Source organism: Sturnira hondurensis, unplaced genomic scaffold, assembly GCF_014824575.4.
Source record: "Sturnira hondurensis isolate 20B ecotype Veracruz unplaced genomic scaffold, ASM1482457v3 Scaffold0018877, whole genome shotgun sequence".
Lineage (NCBI taxonomy): Eukaryota > Metazoa > Chordata > Mammalia > Chiroptera > Phyllostomidae > Sturnira > Sturnira hondurensis.
The window spans coordinates 1,969,851-1,985,774 of NW_028091508.1; the positions used below are offsets into that span (position 1 = coordinate 1,969,851).

Here is a 15,924-nt window from a genome sequence, read left to right on the forward strand (position 1 = left end):
ACAGCCAGGAATGTATAAGGAAGCAAATAAGATCAAAATTTTTTATGGAGTATTTTCCAAAAAATTCCCATTGTACATTTTAGGGGATTACTGGTAAAACTGAAAAATATTGACTCTGAGGAAAGAGAGTAAGAAGTCCCCGGATAGTGAGGAAAATTAAATTAAGAATATGGGATAAAGCTGGACTCTATACTATTTTTTGGAGGAATATAAGTGAAATAAATGAAATAGCACCCATGCAATTCTCTCTAAAAGACAATAAAAGGATTTATCTTTCACCGACTAGCTTAATTCACTTAGTATAATAGTCTCTAGTTCCAACCATGCTGTCACAAATGGTAGGAATTTCTTCTTTCTTTCTGCTGCATAGTATTCCACTGTGTAAATGTAATACAGATTTTTTAATCCACTCATGTGCTGAAGGGCACTTAGGCTTTTTCCAACACCTGGCTATTGTGAATTGCACTGCTATGAAATAGGGGTGCATAGGTTCTTCTGAATTGGTGTTTTGGGACTTTTAGGGCATATTCCCAGGAGTGGAATCACTGGGTCATGAAGCAGTTCCATTTTTAATTTGTTGAGGAAATTCCATATGTTTTCTATAGTGGCTGCACCAGTCTGCATTTCCATCAATAGTGCACTAGGGTTCCCTTTTTTTCCACACCTTTGCCAGCACTTGTTTTTTTTTTTTATTTATTAATGATAGCCATTCTCACAGGTGTGAGGTAATATCTCATTGTAGTTTTAATTTGCACCTCTCTGATGGCTAGAGATGTTGAGCATTTTTCATATGTCTATGGGCCCTCTGTATGTCCTCCTTGGAGAAGTGTCTATTCAGAGCCTTTGCCCATTTTTTAATTGGATTGTCTTCCTGGTGTTGATTTGTATGAGTTCTTTATACATTTTGGAGATTAAACGTTTGTCTGCTATATCAATGGCAAGTATGTTCTCCCATATAGTTGGTTTCCTTTTCATTTTGATGATAGTTGCTTGAGCCATGCATAAGCCTTTTAATTTGATGTAGTCCCATTTGCTTATTTTTTTCATATATTTCCCTTGCCCTAGAATATATGTTGGCAAAAATAATGCTACATGGGATATCCAAAATTTTCCTGACTATGTTTTCCTCCAGGACTTTTATGGTGTCACAACTTACATTTACGTCTTTTATCCACTTTGAGTTTACTCCAGTGTATGGTGTAAGTTGGTGGTCTAGTTTCCCTTTTTTTGCATGTACCAAGCCCAGGTCTCCCAACACTATTTATTGACAAGACTATTTTTACTCCATTGTATGCTTCTGCCTCCTATGTCAAACATAAATTGACTAAAAAGACATGGATTTATTTCTGGGCTCTCTATTCTGTTCCATTGATCTGTAAGCCAGTTGGTGAAAGACAAATACCATATAATCTCATTAATAAAAGAAATCTAATGAATGACATAAAATAATGAGCAAAATAGAATTAGAGACATGCAAACATGGAACAGACTGACAGCTGCCGGAGGGAAGCGAGAGGGGAAATGGTAGAAAGACGGGGAAGGACTAGTCAAAGGACATGACCCATGGACATGGACAGTTGTGGGGACTGGGTGGGTGGGCTGGGTGAAGCAGGACAGAGGGGGAAAAACTGGGACAACTGTAATAGAAAAAAATAATAAAAAATTGAAGAAAAATAAGTGGAAAAAAGAGAAGACAACAGGAGGATTTAAATGCCATATAAAATATTCTAAAAGTGAAATTACTGTCCAATATTTATATACATTTCCAGAGTTACTAGAACTTCATGTACAATATATAATGTAGTTCAATCCTAAAAACCACAATGAAGATTTTATTATTATTATTCCTACAGTACAGATGAGCCTCCCAGTTACCAAGTGACTTATCTAAAGCCACAGGGCAATCAAGAGTGACAGTGAACCCTTCATGCTAAGTCTAGGGCTTTCGTATTTATTTATTTATTTGTTTGATTATTTATTTATGTATGTATGTATGTCTTATAGTTGATTAACAAAGTTTTGGTTAAGTCTGGTTAAAAATCCAGAATTGTTGTTTATTATGTCCTCATAAGCTCTTCTTAGGAGTTTAAAGGCATTTTTAGGAGACATCAACTATATACAGAATCTAGCAATGTTAAAGAAAAAAACACAATTGAACATGATGCAGTGCAAAAAGTGGCCTCTAGGGGTCAGAGTTGACAAATCAAAGTAGTGACCTTTTTTTTGTGGATGTAAAAACAGTTCTTTGACCATCAACCAATCAAAAAAAAATCTCTATAAACAGTTTATATGTGTTTCCCAAGAACAAAGATAATTGATGTTCTTAGGAATGACCCATTTGGTACTATATTGACAGTATACTCTGAATTATTTTTAATAATGTGGAAAATTCTTTCTACATTATTTTCAGGATAATTTGTGTATTTAACTCATGTGCTCAGTATTGTTTTAAGCCTGAGTGCATCTGATCATATCCTAGTATTTTAAACATTAGTTTTCCTCATATTGTGCACACGTTAATTGCTCAGTTGGCAAAATCTGTGGGAAAGATGGAGAAAACATTTTCTTTTCTCACTTTGCATGCAGTGAGATTTTGATTCAGCTTTAGCAGGCAGGGGTTATTTAGATGTGGCTTGCCCAGGGTAATAAACCAGAGGAACTGAAGGCCTCCTCCAACCAAGAGAAGTGCATCTGGCATTCACTGATGGGCTGTTCCTAAGGAAAGAATAGGAAAGGTCCCCCTACACTTACTCGATAGCCTTGTAGATGTCCTCGGATGCTTTTCAGAGGGACTGCGTCCCAGTGCACCTCAGCTAAGGTGCTGTTCACCACCGTCACTTGCACGTTCCCAGGAGCCACCATTGGGACTAGGGATAGGGAAGGAGGAGAGAAGTAGCGATGTTATTTTGAGTTTCATGCAAAAAATACCACTTTCTAATAAATCAGCTTCACCGAGGCATGCCCCAGCCCTATTCTACGAATTATGAAGGATTGAGAGTAGATTTTTGGTATCTGTTCATTGGACTTTGTAAGATTAACATATCTTTTAAAAATAATAACTTTTAACATTTTGAATCTATTTTCTACATAGCAGACTATGTAAATTCAGAAAGGTTGGACAAAATAATTGCTTCCTGTCTTCCGCCCAGTCAAAGCACCTCTGGAAATAGACTTGGCTTACACTTCGGTAAGTCTGTTTTGCTGGGAAAAAGTATAAACAAAACAGTATCAGACACTTACGGTCTTCTCCAGAATGTCCCATGACTACAGCTGGTTCTGGAGCAAACCCTACATCATTCAGGGCCTGAACTTTTATCAGGTATGGAACAAAGGTTGGCGTGCCTGAGACAATATATTTGGATACATTTGCCACAACCACAGACGTCCATTCATCATCGCCATCTTTCTGGCGCCAGCTCACTTTGTACTGAAGGCCTGGCCCATTAGATTCAAAACCATTCAAGGGCTACAAGAAAAGCCAGATAATTAGGGCTTATAAAAACAGATTGAATACATAACCTTTTACAGGAACAGCAAAACCAATTCTCAGAATTAAAGTGAGCACTGAAACACTAAAATGTAAGCCATTAACATATTCTCCAGGGACCTTTTATCTTTTTTTCACCTTTGAAGAGATTTAAAGCTTGTTTTGTGGTCAACATTTCAAAAGTTGTTAATTTCTATCTTGAAGTAGTAAATACCACATAAGCCTCTCAAACTCAGGCTCCACAGTTCAGTTATATAGGATCCTTTATATTCCTGTTTGTGTAACGTACCTCATTGTCTATTTCACTTGGAGAATAAAACTTGTGAACTGCTTCTGTCTTTATTAAAAAAAAAGCTGTTTTTTGTCATCCTATCCTTTTTCTACATGTAGGTGTGTACATAAGTATGTACAAATCTATGTTTGCATATACGTATGCATGATCAAATCTATCTAAAGCAAGTTTTTAAAATTATATGGTGAAATATAATTAAAATAATTAAATTATAATTAAAATAATTAAATTATTTTCTAGACTTTTCCAAGTCTAGAAAATACAGATAAGGCAAAAAAAGAGGAAGAAAGAAAGAAAGAAAGAAAGAAGAAGTTGACTATGGTGAATAAGTTGGTACATATTTTCTAGATGGTTCTGTATAATGATGATAATACTAGCTACCATTTATTGACCACATGTATGTGCTAAGCTCTGTTCTAGGCATTATAGATATTAACTCTTTAAATCTTATGAGGTTGTTTCTATTATTATGCTAATTATACAAAAATACATAACGGAGATGTTAAACAACTGGCTTAAAACCACACAGTGAGTGGCAAAGCTGGGATATGCATTCATTCTTATTTGCTCCAAGGATCGAGATTTTAACTACTGCACAACACAGTCTTTTATATAAAGAGATATAGTATATATTTTCCCAAAATGGGTAAAATGGAACTTTAGTACAGGTATTATTTTAAAACAAGTATTTTTTTCACTCTACAAATATACCGGGGAAAGTCGAAGGCTTTACATGTAGCTCACCTTCCACGTAATCACCAAATTATCAGGCTCTGATCCTAGTCCTTCCACAGTTGTGGGATTTTTATCCGGTTCTAGAAGTTAAGCAGTCATATACATGTAAGCTTTGTCTTTTTCAAACACTGGAAAACTTTTCTATTTTATTTCACATCACAAAAGTCCTGTTTTACCTGCAGCTTTAGTCAGATACTGTTCAGACCGCTCACTGGGCAAGCTCCTCCCGAGGCTGTTCTCTGCCATCACTCGGAAGGAGTAGATCACAAAAGGCGACAGCTTCAGCTGGGCTGTGGTCTGTGTCCCAGGAACCTCAGTCTGGTGGTGCCATAGCCCTGCCTCATGCATTGCATCTTCATACTCAATGATAAATTCTGGCCGTAACACACACACACACACACATACACACACAAGGAATGTAAGACAGTGGATTCAGTCCCTCAGGGGTAGGTTGCTAGAATCACTAATAGGGCAATCGAACATGATTAGCCAGACATGAATTATTTTGCTTTCAAGAAATATTTCATTAGAATATTTTGATTTCAGAGTTCTATCACTATCCTCAACACTTAAGCATACCTAATAATATTTCTCTGTCATGCTGAGTTTAGTTGCTTTAAACTTTTTAGAAGGGATCCACATGTATCCCTAGGAATGTTTAAGTATATGAAAAGACTGTTAATGTTTTCATAATAGAAGTTAAATTAAATACAGTGAGATGCCATTTTCTACTAAACTGGCAACAATGAAAAGTTGAACACACTCTGTTGACTGTGACTTAGATAAACAAGCATTCTCATACTTTGTGGGAAGGTACAACTTCTACAGAGGACAATTTAGAGCATTAAGCATATATTAACTCAGACACCTTTTGAATGAAAAATTATATTTACGGTAATTTATTTCAAATAAATGCACTCACACATGTACTCAAAGATATACGAAAAAGATATATGAAAAAGATTCACATTGGAGCACTGTTTGCACTTGAAACAACCTAACTGATGAAATACAGTGCATCCTCACAACGGAACACTCTGCTGCTGTAAAAAGTGAAGGGGCCTGCTCCGCATGTACCGGAATGGAGTGCTTTCTAAAATCCATCATTAAGTCAAACCAAGGAGGGTATAGATCAGTACGCGCCAGATACCACACTTGTGTAAAAGTGAAAAGGTTTACTATGACACATATATATCCATATATGCTTGAATGCACATGTGTTACCTCTCAAAAGATACACATATATGCTGGTGTCGCTGGAGGAACTGGGAAATGGGTGGGAGAAAGACTCATTTTCTAGTGCATATCCTTTTGCATCTACCAAAATATTGTGGTATGTACATGTTTTACTCTTGTAAGAAATAGGTGTTTAGATATTCATTAATTGCCTACTAAGTGCCATGTGCAATAAGATGAATTATAAATACAAACATGAACTAGGGACGTCATGTGTTACAGTGCTCCTAAGCTCAGTACTTATGGTTTCTCCTTTTGATCTACATTAATTTGGAGGTGATCTTTAGTCTCATAAACTGATGACTCTCACATTTATATCTGCAGCCCTACCTTTTCCCTGAACTGAATATTTGGATAATTAATTGCCTAATCAGCAATTTCACTAGTTTGTCTATTACAGCAACTTAAATTGGATATGACCAAGGCTGATCTCCATCTTGCTTCCCTACTTCATAGTGACAACTCTGGTCAGAACCTCGAAGTTCTTAGCTCCTTTTCTTCTTTTGTATTCCCAATAGTCTTGTTGGCTCTCCCTCAAAATACATGAAAATATGACTATTTTCAGCACCTCCATCACTCTCTGCCTGTCCCAAGTGTCCTTAATCTCTTGTCTCAGTTAATTTACATCCTGCTAACTCACAGGTTCCCAAACTTTCTCAGTTCATGGTGCACTGAGTGTTTAGAAATTTGTTTCATGACTCTCTTGGAGAAAAAGAAATAACTAACATTTCCAGGTAAATAGTTAGGTCTATTTAACTTAATTAATATTCACGTCTTAAAAACTTAAAACCTATGGGTACCTCACAACTTCTGAAACCTTGTAAACAGATTGGACATCACCTTCCTCATTTCCTGTTCTGTGCTGATTTTCATACGGTCCTTGCTTTTTATCACAGCAAAGGCTTTGCAAAGATATGACATCACTATAGTATGATATAGCAATATCATGTCAAAACTGCAAACTGTTTCAAGCTAATATTTCATGTGATATATGTCTCTGTTTTTCAAATATCAAAATTTAAAAATCAAAAACTTTAAAAAATTTCCTGAAGCACCCCTGTGAATTTGCAGAGGTCCCTTATAGGACTCAATGCAATTTGAGAACAGAGATTACTGTTGTTTTCAGTAGAATAACCACATGATCCATAAACACTACTCTACTTAAATCCCTCCGATGACTTCCCAAACTCTTGTAATGGCGTACCAGACACTGCAGGTTCACATTCCACGCCCACTCTCCAACTCTGCCTTTCTGACATTCTCTCCTATGTCACCTCCTCTTGTTCACTTCACTCAGCCACACTGGTCTCCTAGCAGACATGCCCCTGCTCTAGGGCCTTTGCTCTTTTTCTTGCTATGTTGGGAGACTCCCTGCCCGCCCCCCTGAAACTGCATAGTGTGTTCACTTTTCCCCTTCTCATGTCTTTATTGACATGCTCAAATGTCATCTTCCACGGGCATTTCTCCCCCAAAGCCTCTTGCACTTCTAATTCTGTCTTAACATCTGCTTTTTAAAGGAGTCAGACACATATATGTGGCCTTTCCTGACCACACTACACATAACTATACCTTGGGCCCCCATGTTCCTTAATTTCCTTCTTACTCTTTGTTGTTTTCTGCATGGCCTAAATACACACCACACACATACAATGTATACACACACACACACACCAACCATGTGTATGGATTTATATGTGTTTGAGTCCTTTAAGAGCAGATGTTAAGACAGAATTAGAAGTGCAAGAGGCTTTCGGGGGAAATACCCATGGGAGATAAAAGGGTGAGAAAGCAGGAGTAGGCAGGGAAGATCTTCAGACCGAGATAAAGGTCCCATGTCTGTCAAAGATGAGGGGGAAGGAGGGAGCAGTGTATAGGAAAAGCCTCAGACTGCAGTCTCGTCTCAGCCATGAGGAGCCCAGAGCCAAGTCCTGGGCTGGGTGCAGCTGCGCTCTAGGACGCTGGCTGTGCTCAGTCACTGGAGTGGATTAGGAAGATAGTGGTGTCCTGTGAACACCACAGCGGGTCTTTGGGGAAGGTGCAGCAGATGGAGCCTGCTATTCACAGTCCTTACAGCAGGGTTTTTCTTGAAGAGAGTTCTGAGATGTGCATCTATACATACATACATGTATACAAACATATGGTGACATTATTTCTAACATAATATATAATTAATTTTATCTCATTTGTGCCTTCGAGTAAAATATAAGCTCCATATAAGCAGAGATTATTTCATTGTTTTGTTTTAGAACAATGCTTGGTACATAATGGACACTCAATAAATACCTGTTAAATGAAGGTGTGAATGAAGGAATGAGTAGAGATGCCTTGAAATCTAATCCTATCATTGCAACTGAGCCTCTGAGCATCCTAAGCTGGGATGCTAAACTAGCCCTGTATCAGGCTAATGTATTGAGTTAATTGGAAGACTCAGTATGAATGAATGCGTGTTCTGATCATGGACACTGAAAAATCAATTGAGAAGGGAACACTACTGAATTACACCAAATGGAGAGGCGACTCCGTTTAATTTTTTGGCAATATTCTACTTTACCAGCATGCACAATACGTCAACACCCACATGACTTCAGAGCAATCTGAGGTAGGCAGCAGAAAGGAATTTAGTTTTTCTGCAGTACACACCTGAAGGTAGTATAACAGGCTTGTGTCTCGCTTGTGTCTACACTGAAGTATCTTTACGGTTTTAAAATGTCTAAGCTTATTTGTAGCCTACCTTTATTAAGCTTTTCCAGCATCCTTATAGCGCGGTCCCTCACCTGATTTTGTTCCCTAGGCTTATGTCACCAAGGTGAGGAATTGACATTGCTGACTGTGCTGTCACTTTGTAGTAAAGGCTAATTAGAAGAAAGAGACCTGGGACTAGAAGTTAACAACCCTGCTGTCAACACACGGTTCTTTCACCAACTGTAGGTTTCAAAAGTCAGTTTACTCTGTAAGTGTCAATTTCCTAACATATAGACAAGGCATTATAGCACCTGGCTCTCTTATTCTCTTCTCACGTGTTAATGGGCAAAATGAACGCATCTTCCTCCTGTGGTAGAAATTTAAGGTGATTCTTATGGATCTTAAACACAAATGATGGTGTATTTACATAATTGACATCTCCAGCAATTAATTAGTGTCCTGTACCAAAAGCTGTAACAGAAATAACTCGTTTTGAAGGGAGCCATGACTAAATGTTTCTGTTCTATTAGTAATGAAGCAGAGAGTGCCAGCAAATATCTCTGTATGGAATTTCCACTGCATGTGATAAAGTGCTTCAGCAATGGTCATTCTTTTTATGTTCTAAAGTGAATGACACCACATACTTGTAATAGGGCTATTGTTGTCATCGCCTGGGGTCCATGACAGCTGAACACTTTTGTCGAGTTGATCTGTCAATTCTAAATCAAAGGGAGGATTTGGGACATCTGTAGACCAAACACAGACATCATAATTAACCGTCCATCCTTATGAGGCTCTTGTTTACTTGTGATATTACTCACAGAAGGGACATATTAAAGACACAGTACACTGAATGGTCAACAAGCATGCAACTGAAATGAAATAGAAACAACTGAGGTTGCTGGGAATACACAAGCACACTCCAGACACCCATCAATGAGATCTGCTGGTTTCTTTTTCAAATGAAACTAAATTATTTGTAACCAGAACCAGTGAAGTAGGCATGGATGGTTCACCAGCACCCTCAGTACGTGTCTTCTAATAAACACGGATGAGTGAAGACAGAAAAAAATTGTATAGAAATTTGATTTCTAATAAATGAAGAACAGAATAGTAGACGATGAAAATCATACACAGTACATTTTGAAGAAGACTCAAATGTTCTTCCTGAAACATGCTAAGCTAAATTATAGATCTGGGGGCTCCTGAAGAACATATTTTTAATGGAATTCTAAAATTGATGCTATATAGGTAGCCCCCAGCACGCATACCTTATACAGATACGCAGTACAAAGTCAGGCAGGCGCATGGGGAGGTGTGTTTACTCTCAGAGGACACAAGGGTACAGATGCTTCTCAGGGTGAAGCTGTCCCAGAAGCAGTCTGCCTCTTCTAGTGGTGCTTCTGAGATCCAGAGAGTTAGTGTTCCTCTCTGGGACTCTTCCTGACCCTGCTCCTGGGGTTGACTGTGGCTCTTGGGGGATCAGAAGCCATATACAAATATGGGCACTTTTTGTCCTGTCAGTAAAGTAGCAGTAAATGTCTACAAAGGACAGGTCTATAGCACAACTAATAATAATACTGTATAAAATCCAGCTGAGTTTATGCCACAAAATTAATTTACATATTTATATGCTGAATAAAAATGAGGGTTCTTTAATCTAAAAGATTTCTGGAAATATTTCTGATTTATTTTCCAGACTCAGAACATGCACAGAACCTTAAGTACCCCCCCTTTTGTTTTTTCTTGAGTGATTTATCTTTCACTAATGCACAATGAGTTGGTTTTCTCTGATACAAAGGTCCAATGTTGTTCTAAACATCCATTGCTTCCCTATGTAAATTTCTTAAAAAATGGAATCCTAAAATAAGTATTAATAGACTGAAGTAAAAATCTGATTTGTGGGATACTTGAAACAGCTTTTTCATTCTGTAAAATGTAGATGATGGCGCTTGAGAAAACACTATGCTTCTTTACAAGGAAATTATACGAAACAGGGACTTGTATCCAATGAAATGACTTTATAATAACACATGGAATCTTTAGAAAAGAGTGGCAATCTATTCAGCAGAAAGTTCCAGAGTTATAAAGAAGAAAGAGGCATAGGAGTAAAGGAGAAATCCAACAGAACATTTGACAGAACCCCTTCCCCTAAAGAACACAATGATATGATGGAACAAAGTAATTTTTCTGCAAATGTGAAATTGTTTGACAGAAAATAGAGAAAGAAGATTCATTAGTTTACCGTAAATAGGAGCTGGAGTTGGAGTAGGAGCTAGAAAGGACATTAATATAAAGGATTTTAATCACAATTAGTAATGGAAAGATAAAAGATAGCACAAGAAGACAAAGACCGAACATGATTAAAATTATAAAACTAAATAAGCCTTATGCTTAGTTGTGAGATATGGAATCGATAAACATGCAGTAACAATTTAGGGTGGAAAACCTTCCCTTTGAAATAAAAGTAGATTATGTTCCCCAATTTCTTAATACAAATATGACTAATATCATAAGCACTACTTTATTCCAGTACTGCTACAGAGCATATTTACACTGAAATTATCACCTCATGGGTATCTTACCAAGAAAAGAAACACATGAGTACATAACTCACCTATAAAGTTGTAAAACTCTAATGAGCAAACAACTACTATTGACAATTTTTCCTTCCCACCTAACACAGGGCAGCCAGTGGCGCTGTGTGTGCCCCGGGTTCTTACCAACAACGATAAGCCCAGCGCTGGCAGAAACGTTGTCCAGAGTTGTGTTGGCCACACACGTGTAGGTCCCACTGTCATCGTCACTCACATCAGTGACCACCAAATGGTCCTTGTCAACAGTGAACCTGTGAATAAAACACATTCAGAGCAATGGAAATGGACATCTGACTACAACTAATGATTGCTTTACTGCCTTGAGGCTGTGGATTTGATAAGAGAGGAAGATGATGAAGATTTGCAGCACATTAGAGCTGAAAATCTTATACATCACGTACCACTTTGATAATGATTCAAACTGGAAAACAATTAGAATGAATTACCATCTTGGGTTATCAGGGCTGTCTGTTGTCTGGTCTGGCGGTGTTCAACCACGCCCCTGGAGTATTAGGAGTTTTCTTAGAGACCAGGGACACCCAGAGGTGGGGAAGAGCGTGGGTGGGGGGCAGCTCCAGTTACCTTACCAGAGGGCTTTCCCATGGCTTCTGCCACTAAGACACTTGTGAACACCACTCATCCAGCTCAATCTCTAAGGGAGTGTATATTTTAAAGTAATTCAGTATTTACCATAGAAATTTTGAGACATTTCTGCCACATGCATAAACTCTTATAAGAGAAAGTAAATGCAAAGACCAGAATCAGCTTCATCACTACACACAGGAAGATTTAGATCAGCAGTCACCACCATGAAGAGTTTTCTCAAGGTCATTGCAGTCATGAGAAATTACTAAGTAGGTGAAAAATCCATGAGAATCCTTATGTCAATTCATGCAAGGTTTTAACAAAGCTGTGTAAATTATTAGCTGTCTTCACAGAGAATTTCAAACTTAAAACTTTAGCTAACTTAACCTGAAGGCCATTACTTCATATTTTCTTCTCATCTTTGTCACTCAGATCCCAGAAGCAAAAGTGACCAGTGGAAGCATAGAACTAGATGGAAATTTTGGGCATACAGAGAAGACCACGTTGTTCTTTTAGGGGCTATTAACAGCAACAGGGCACCATTTCTGCCCTCTGCAAGCAAACCACAAAAACTATTTCCACCAGCATCTGGCATTCCTTCCAATAGGAGGTGATGCTTGTAGTCACACTCCGACAGCTACGATTCACACCTTCAACTCCGAACTCGCTAGGTCAAATTGGGGGACACAACATGCTCACACAAGCCAAAGGGCTGCAACAGGCTCAGGCTCTTTTAAACGCTGTTTAAACTTTTTTCTTGTTTTTTGTTGACTTTAAGTAAAATCAAAAGAAAACTCCCTATCTAAATAAAAACTAGTGTCCTGTAAAATACAAGGATTCAGGCACACTCCAGTGAGTACAGAGGTCTGACTTTCTGCCTGTTTGTAGAATGGTAATGAAAACATCTGCTGACATTTCACAGCACAAGGCAGAAAACAACAGACGTTGCCCAAAGCCTGAAAGGTTTTTCTCATCCTGAATTGCAAGGAGGCAACACACAATGATAGACAAAATATTCTCAGGCCCTTGTTTTAATAACTCGATGCCTTTTTAGGTACAAACATTATACAACAGGGAGGAAATGCGTATCTATTTTGGAGAGGGCAGACTTCAGAAACATTTAAAACATTATGGTTAAGTCATTATACAATAATCCTTTAATTCAACTGCAGCTTAAAAAGAGAAGCAAGAGAAAGGAAAGAAATCGTTTTCAAATACCTTCCATCACTGGGCAGCTCACCCTTGTCCTTCAGCCAGAGAACAGTAGGGATTAAGGTGTGATCATGTTTCACTTTACATTCGAAGGACACTGTGCTCCCTCTTTGCACAACTGAGAATTCGGGCTGTTTAATGATCCTGGTTGGATCTGAAATTTAAAGTTATCGTTATCTATTGCCAAAGCTGGAGAATTTGCTCAAAGTCACAAAATTCTTGAAAAAAATTTGTCACTTTTGCCTTACCTTTGATTTCTAAGTGGGCTTCATTCTTTGCCATTCCTAACTTATTCCTTGCAACACACGTATAAGTTCCTGTACTGTCCTTTTGGGCCACAGGAATTTCCAAAGTTCCATTGTCATGTAAAACATAAATATCTTCACGAAGAGCACTACCTTTGGCTCCTTTAAACCTTCATTATGGAAATAACCACAAAGAGAAATAAAACACATTATAATTTGAAGTCAGACGTAAAATGCCATATTTGCAGTCAACATACCACGATCTGCATTATAGTATCAAGTTCAAAGGCATGTGGAGCCTGCACAGCATATTGCATGCATGTTGGTCCATGTAAGGATAGGATATAAAACTGGAGCATCCAATAATCAATGATGCATACAGAATTAGACTGACAGTACAAAATACTACTTAAATTGTAATTTTCCTTATGAGAAATTCACAATTTTATAGACACATTATTAAATACTCTCTCTAAATAAGTGATAAAATGGGCAAAAATGAAGACTGCTCCTTGTGATATTTTCCCTACTGTGATGTATTTGTAACTCCATCTGCAGGACACAATTCTAAAGAGATTTTGATTTCAGGGTTACAAGGGTTGTACTTTTGAAAGTATGACCAGGAAAATATTCAAGGAAGAAAAAAATAAAGCATATATGTAAATCATATGTACCTTCAGCTTCCTGGTTAGTGTGGGACAGAAGTGAGGATGAATGAAAAGGCCAAATCACCCAGGACTAAGCATTACCCTGCCACCTTCACTAGGAAATCACCTGCACAAGCACCCATGCTTCTCTGAGGGTGAAGTGGGATGTGGTGAGATTATCCTTTAACCCTGCACCTGGCTTTCATCTGTCATTGTAGGCGGAGCCTAGCACAGTGTCTGACACCTGATAGAGGACCAATAAATGAATGTTCTGGTTTTCTTTCACTCATTCTTTCTGAGCTATTGCCTATGACAGCCTTGTTTCTTCCAGCTCATGCTAAAGTTAGCAGGTTAGGAGGATGAGCAGAACTTGTACCAGGAGTGTCATGTGAAAGAGACGGGCTGCGTGGGAAGTGAAAGAACACAGGAGAGCTTGGCTGGATCCAGGTCAGGAAACTCAGGGGGAAGAGGTACTAAAGACAAACACTGGCGGTAACAACAATTCTGATTTTGAGCTTATAGAATCTCTTCCCCATCCCAAATGGTATTTAACAATCAGGAAATGTCCCTAACCAAGCCCTCCAGCCACCATTCACGAAGTCTCAGGGAATGTCCGTGGCATTGTAAAATACAGAAACCTCAATGTCCGTGGCATTGTAAAATACAGAAACCTCAATTTAAAAAAAAAAACATTTGCAGATATCTCTGTGGTTGACAAAGTGTGCTGTTAAATAGATCATACACGTGAAAGTATTTAGCACAGAGCAAGTAGTTAACAAATATTTGTGAATAAATTTAATAATTAATAAAATGACGGGTTCTGCCCTATCCTCCCCCTGTCTGTTCTAACCCAACACACTGAGAAATATGAAGGCTTTTGCAAATGTAAATATTAAAAAGAAGTAGGGTCAATACTTACCATTCAATGGTAGGCAGAGGTGACCCAAAGAAGGCACAGTCTAGCAAAGCAGGCCTGTTTGCAATGACCTGATAGAGTGTGTTTGCTGATGTAAGGATTCGTGGTGGCTCAGCTGAAAACATTACAAAAAGGTAAAGTAAATATAAAATAAATTAGCATTTAGACCCACCGTGGATTTTATTGCATTTTGTTTTAAGGCCAATAGAGTTTGTGGTAAAGCACAACAAATATGCCTCTGCCCTTATGTTTTCTGTCAGGTATGACACTCCCAGTCACTCTCGGAGAAAAATGAAAATGTTCTCCCTTTGCGTCATGCCTCACGTATTACTCAAGCAGAGAATTTTAATAATTGATTTATTTATCTGTATCTCCTACTATACTGTGAGTCCCTTGAGGGCAGAGAATGAGACTTTTATTGTTTTTCCCCCCCAAACTAGCACAGCGGCCAATAGAGTTTGGCCCTAAAACTACCAAAATACCAAATTAGCACAAATATCATGGCTAAGTACATTTTTGTTGGTGACTGGCCCGTCATAGCCCCACAGTTACCATGGGGGCGGGGGCGTCTGGCACAGAAAAGCAGAGTGTTGATGATTCAAAAACAGAACCAGCCCTGGCCAGGTGGCTCCACTTGTTGGAGCGTCGTCCCATACATCCCTGGTTGTGCTGCTTATGGCAGGCAACCAATCTATGTTTCTCACATGGATGTCTCTCTCTCTCTCTCCACCCCCTTCCTCCCTCCCTCCCTCCCTTCCTCTCTCTTTGGAATCAGTGAACATATCCTTGAAGGGTTAAAAAAAAGGACTAGAAGTGAAAAGTGCTTCTCAAACATCCACCAATATATTAACTGCTCAGGTTGTTTGATTTGCTGACCTTCATTCAAACAAGAAGGAAAAAAATACCAAGAATTGGTTGGCTTCCTAACGTTAACTTCGAAAGAGAGCCTACTACACTTAAATTGGAATATAATTTCCTGGCACCATGAAAACAATTCTCACATAAAGTTTTAACAAATTTGGTATTTTGGTAGTTTTGTTCATTATGAGAAATACAGTGTTCACATAAACCAAGCATTTCAGAATATGTTTGAATATGATACAGTTTTCTAAATGAAGTATTATGAATTAATAAATAAATGCACGTCTATGACTTGGATGAAGGCCAAATATTATGATCAATGATTTATTTAAAAAAAATCAGAATCATGAAATTGTTGTTCAAGTTGTCAGTTTTTAAGGATGGAATAGCAGTAATATTCCGTTACTAATGACAGATCAATGCTATTTT

General features: G+C 38.1%; 1 protein-coding gene across 20 annotated transcripts in view; it reads right to left on the minus strand.

The window, feature by feature from the left end:
• NRCAM (neuronal cell adhesion molecule) overlaps positions 1–15,924 on the minus strand; it is a 322,675-nt gene that overhangs the window by 38,186 nt on the left and 268,565 nt on the right. For 13 of the 20 annotated variants that reach the window (XM_037070638.1, XM_037070621.1, XM_037070636.1 and 10 more), the window contains 10 exons: positions 14,638–14,749; positions 13,075–13,241; positions 12,833–12,980; positions 11,156–11,280; positions 10,678–10,707; positions 9,077–9,178; positions 4,691–4,888; positions 4,524–4,594; positions 3,241–3,466; positions 2,752–2,867 (listed from right to left, as the gene is read on the minus strand). In XM_037070638.1, coding sequence (XP_036926533.1) covers positions 2,752–2,867; positions 3,241–3,466; positions 4,524–4,594; positions 4,691–4,888; positions 9,077–9,178; positions 10,678–10,707; positions 11,156–11,280; positions 12,833–12,980; positions 13,075–13,241; positions 14,638–14,749 — 1,295 coding nt within the window. The remainder of the gene's footprint in view (positions 1–2,751; positions 2,868–3,240; positions 3,467–4,523; positions 4,595–4,690; positions 4,889–9,076; positions 9,179–10,677; positions 10,708–11,155; positions 11,281–12,832; positions 12,981–13,074; positions 13,242–14,637; positions 14,750–15,924) is intronic. The other 7 variants (XM_037070637.1, XM_037070633.1, XM_037070626.1 and 4 more) reach the window with 1 other exon arrangement.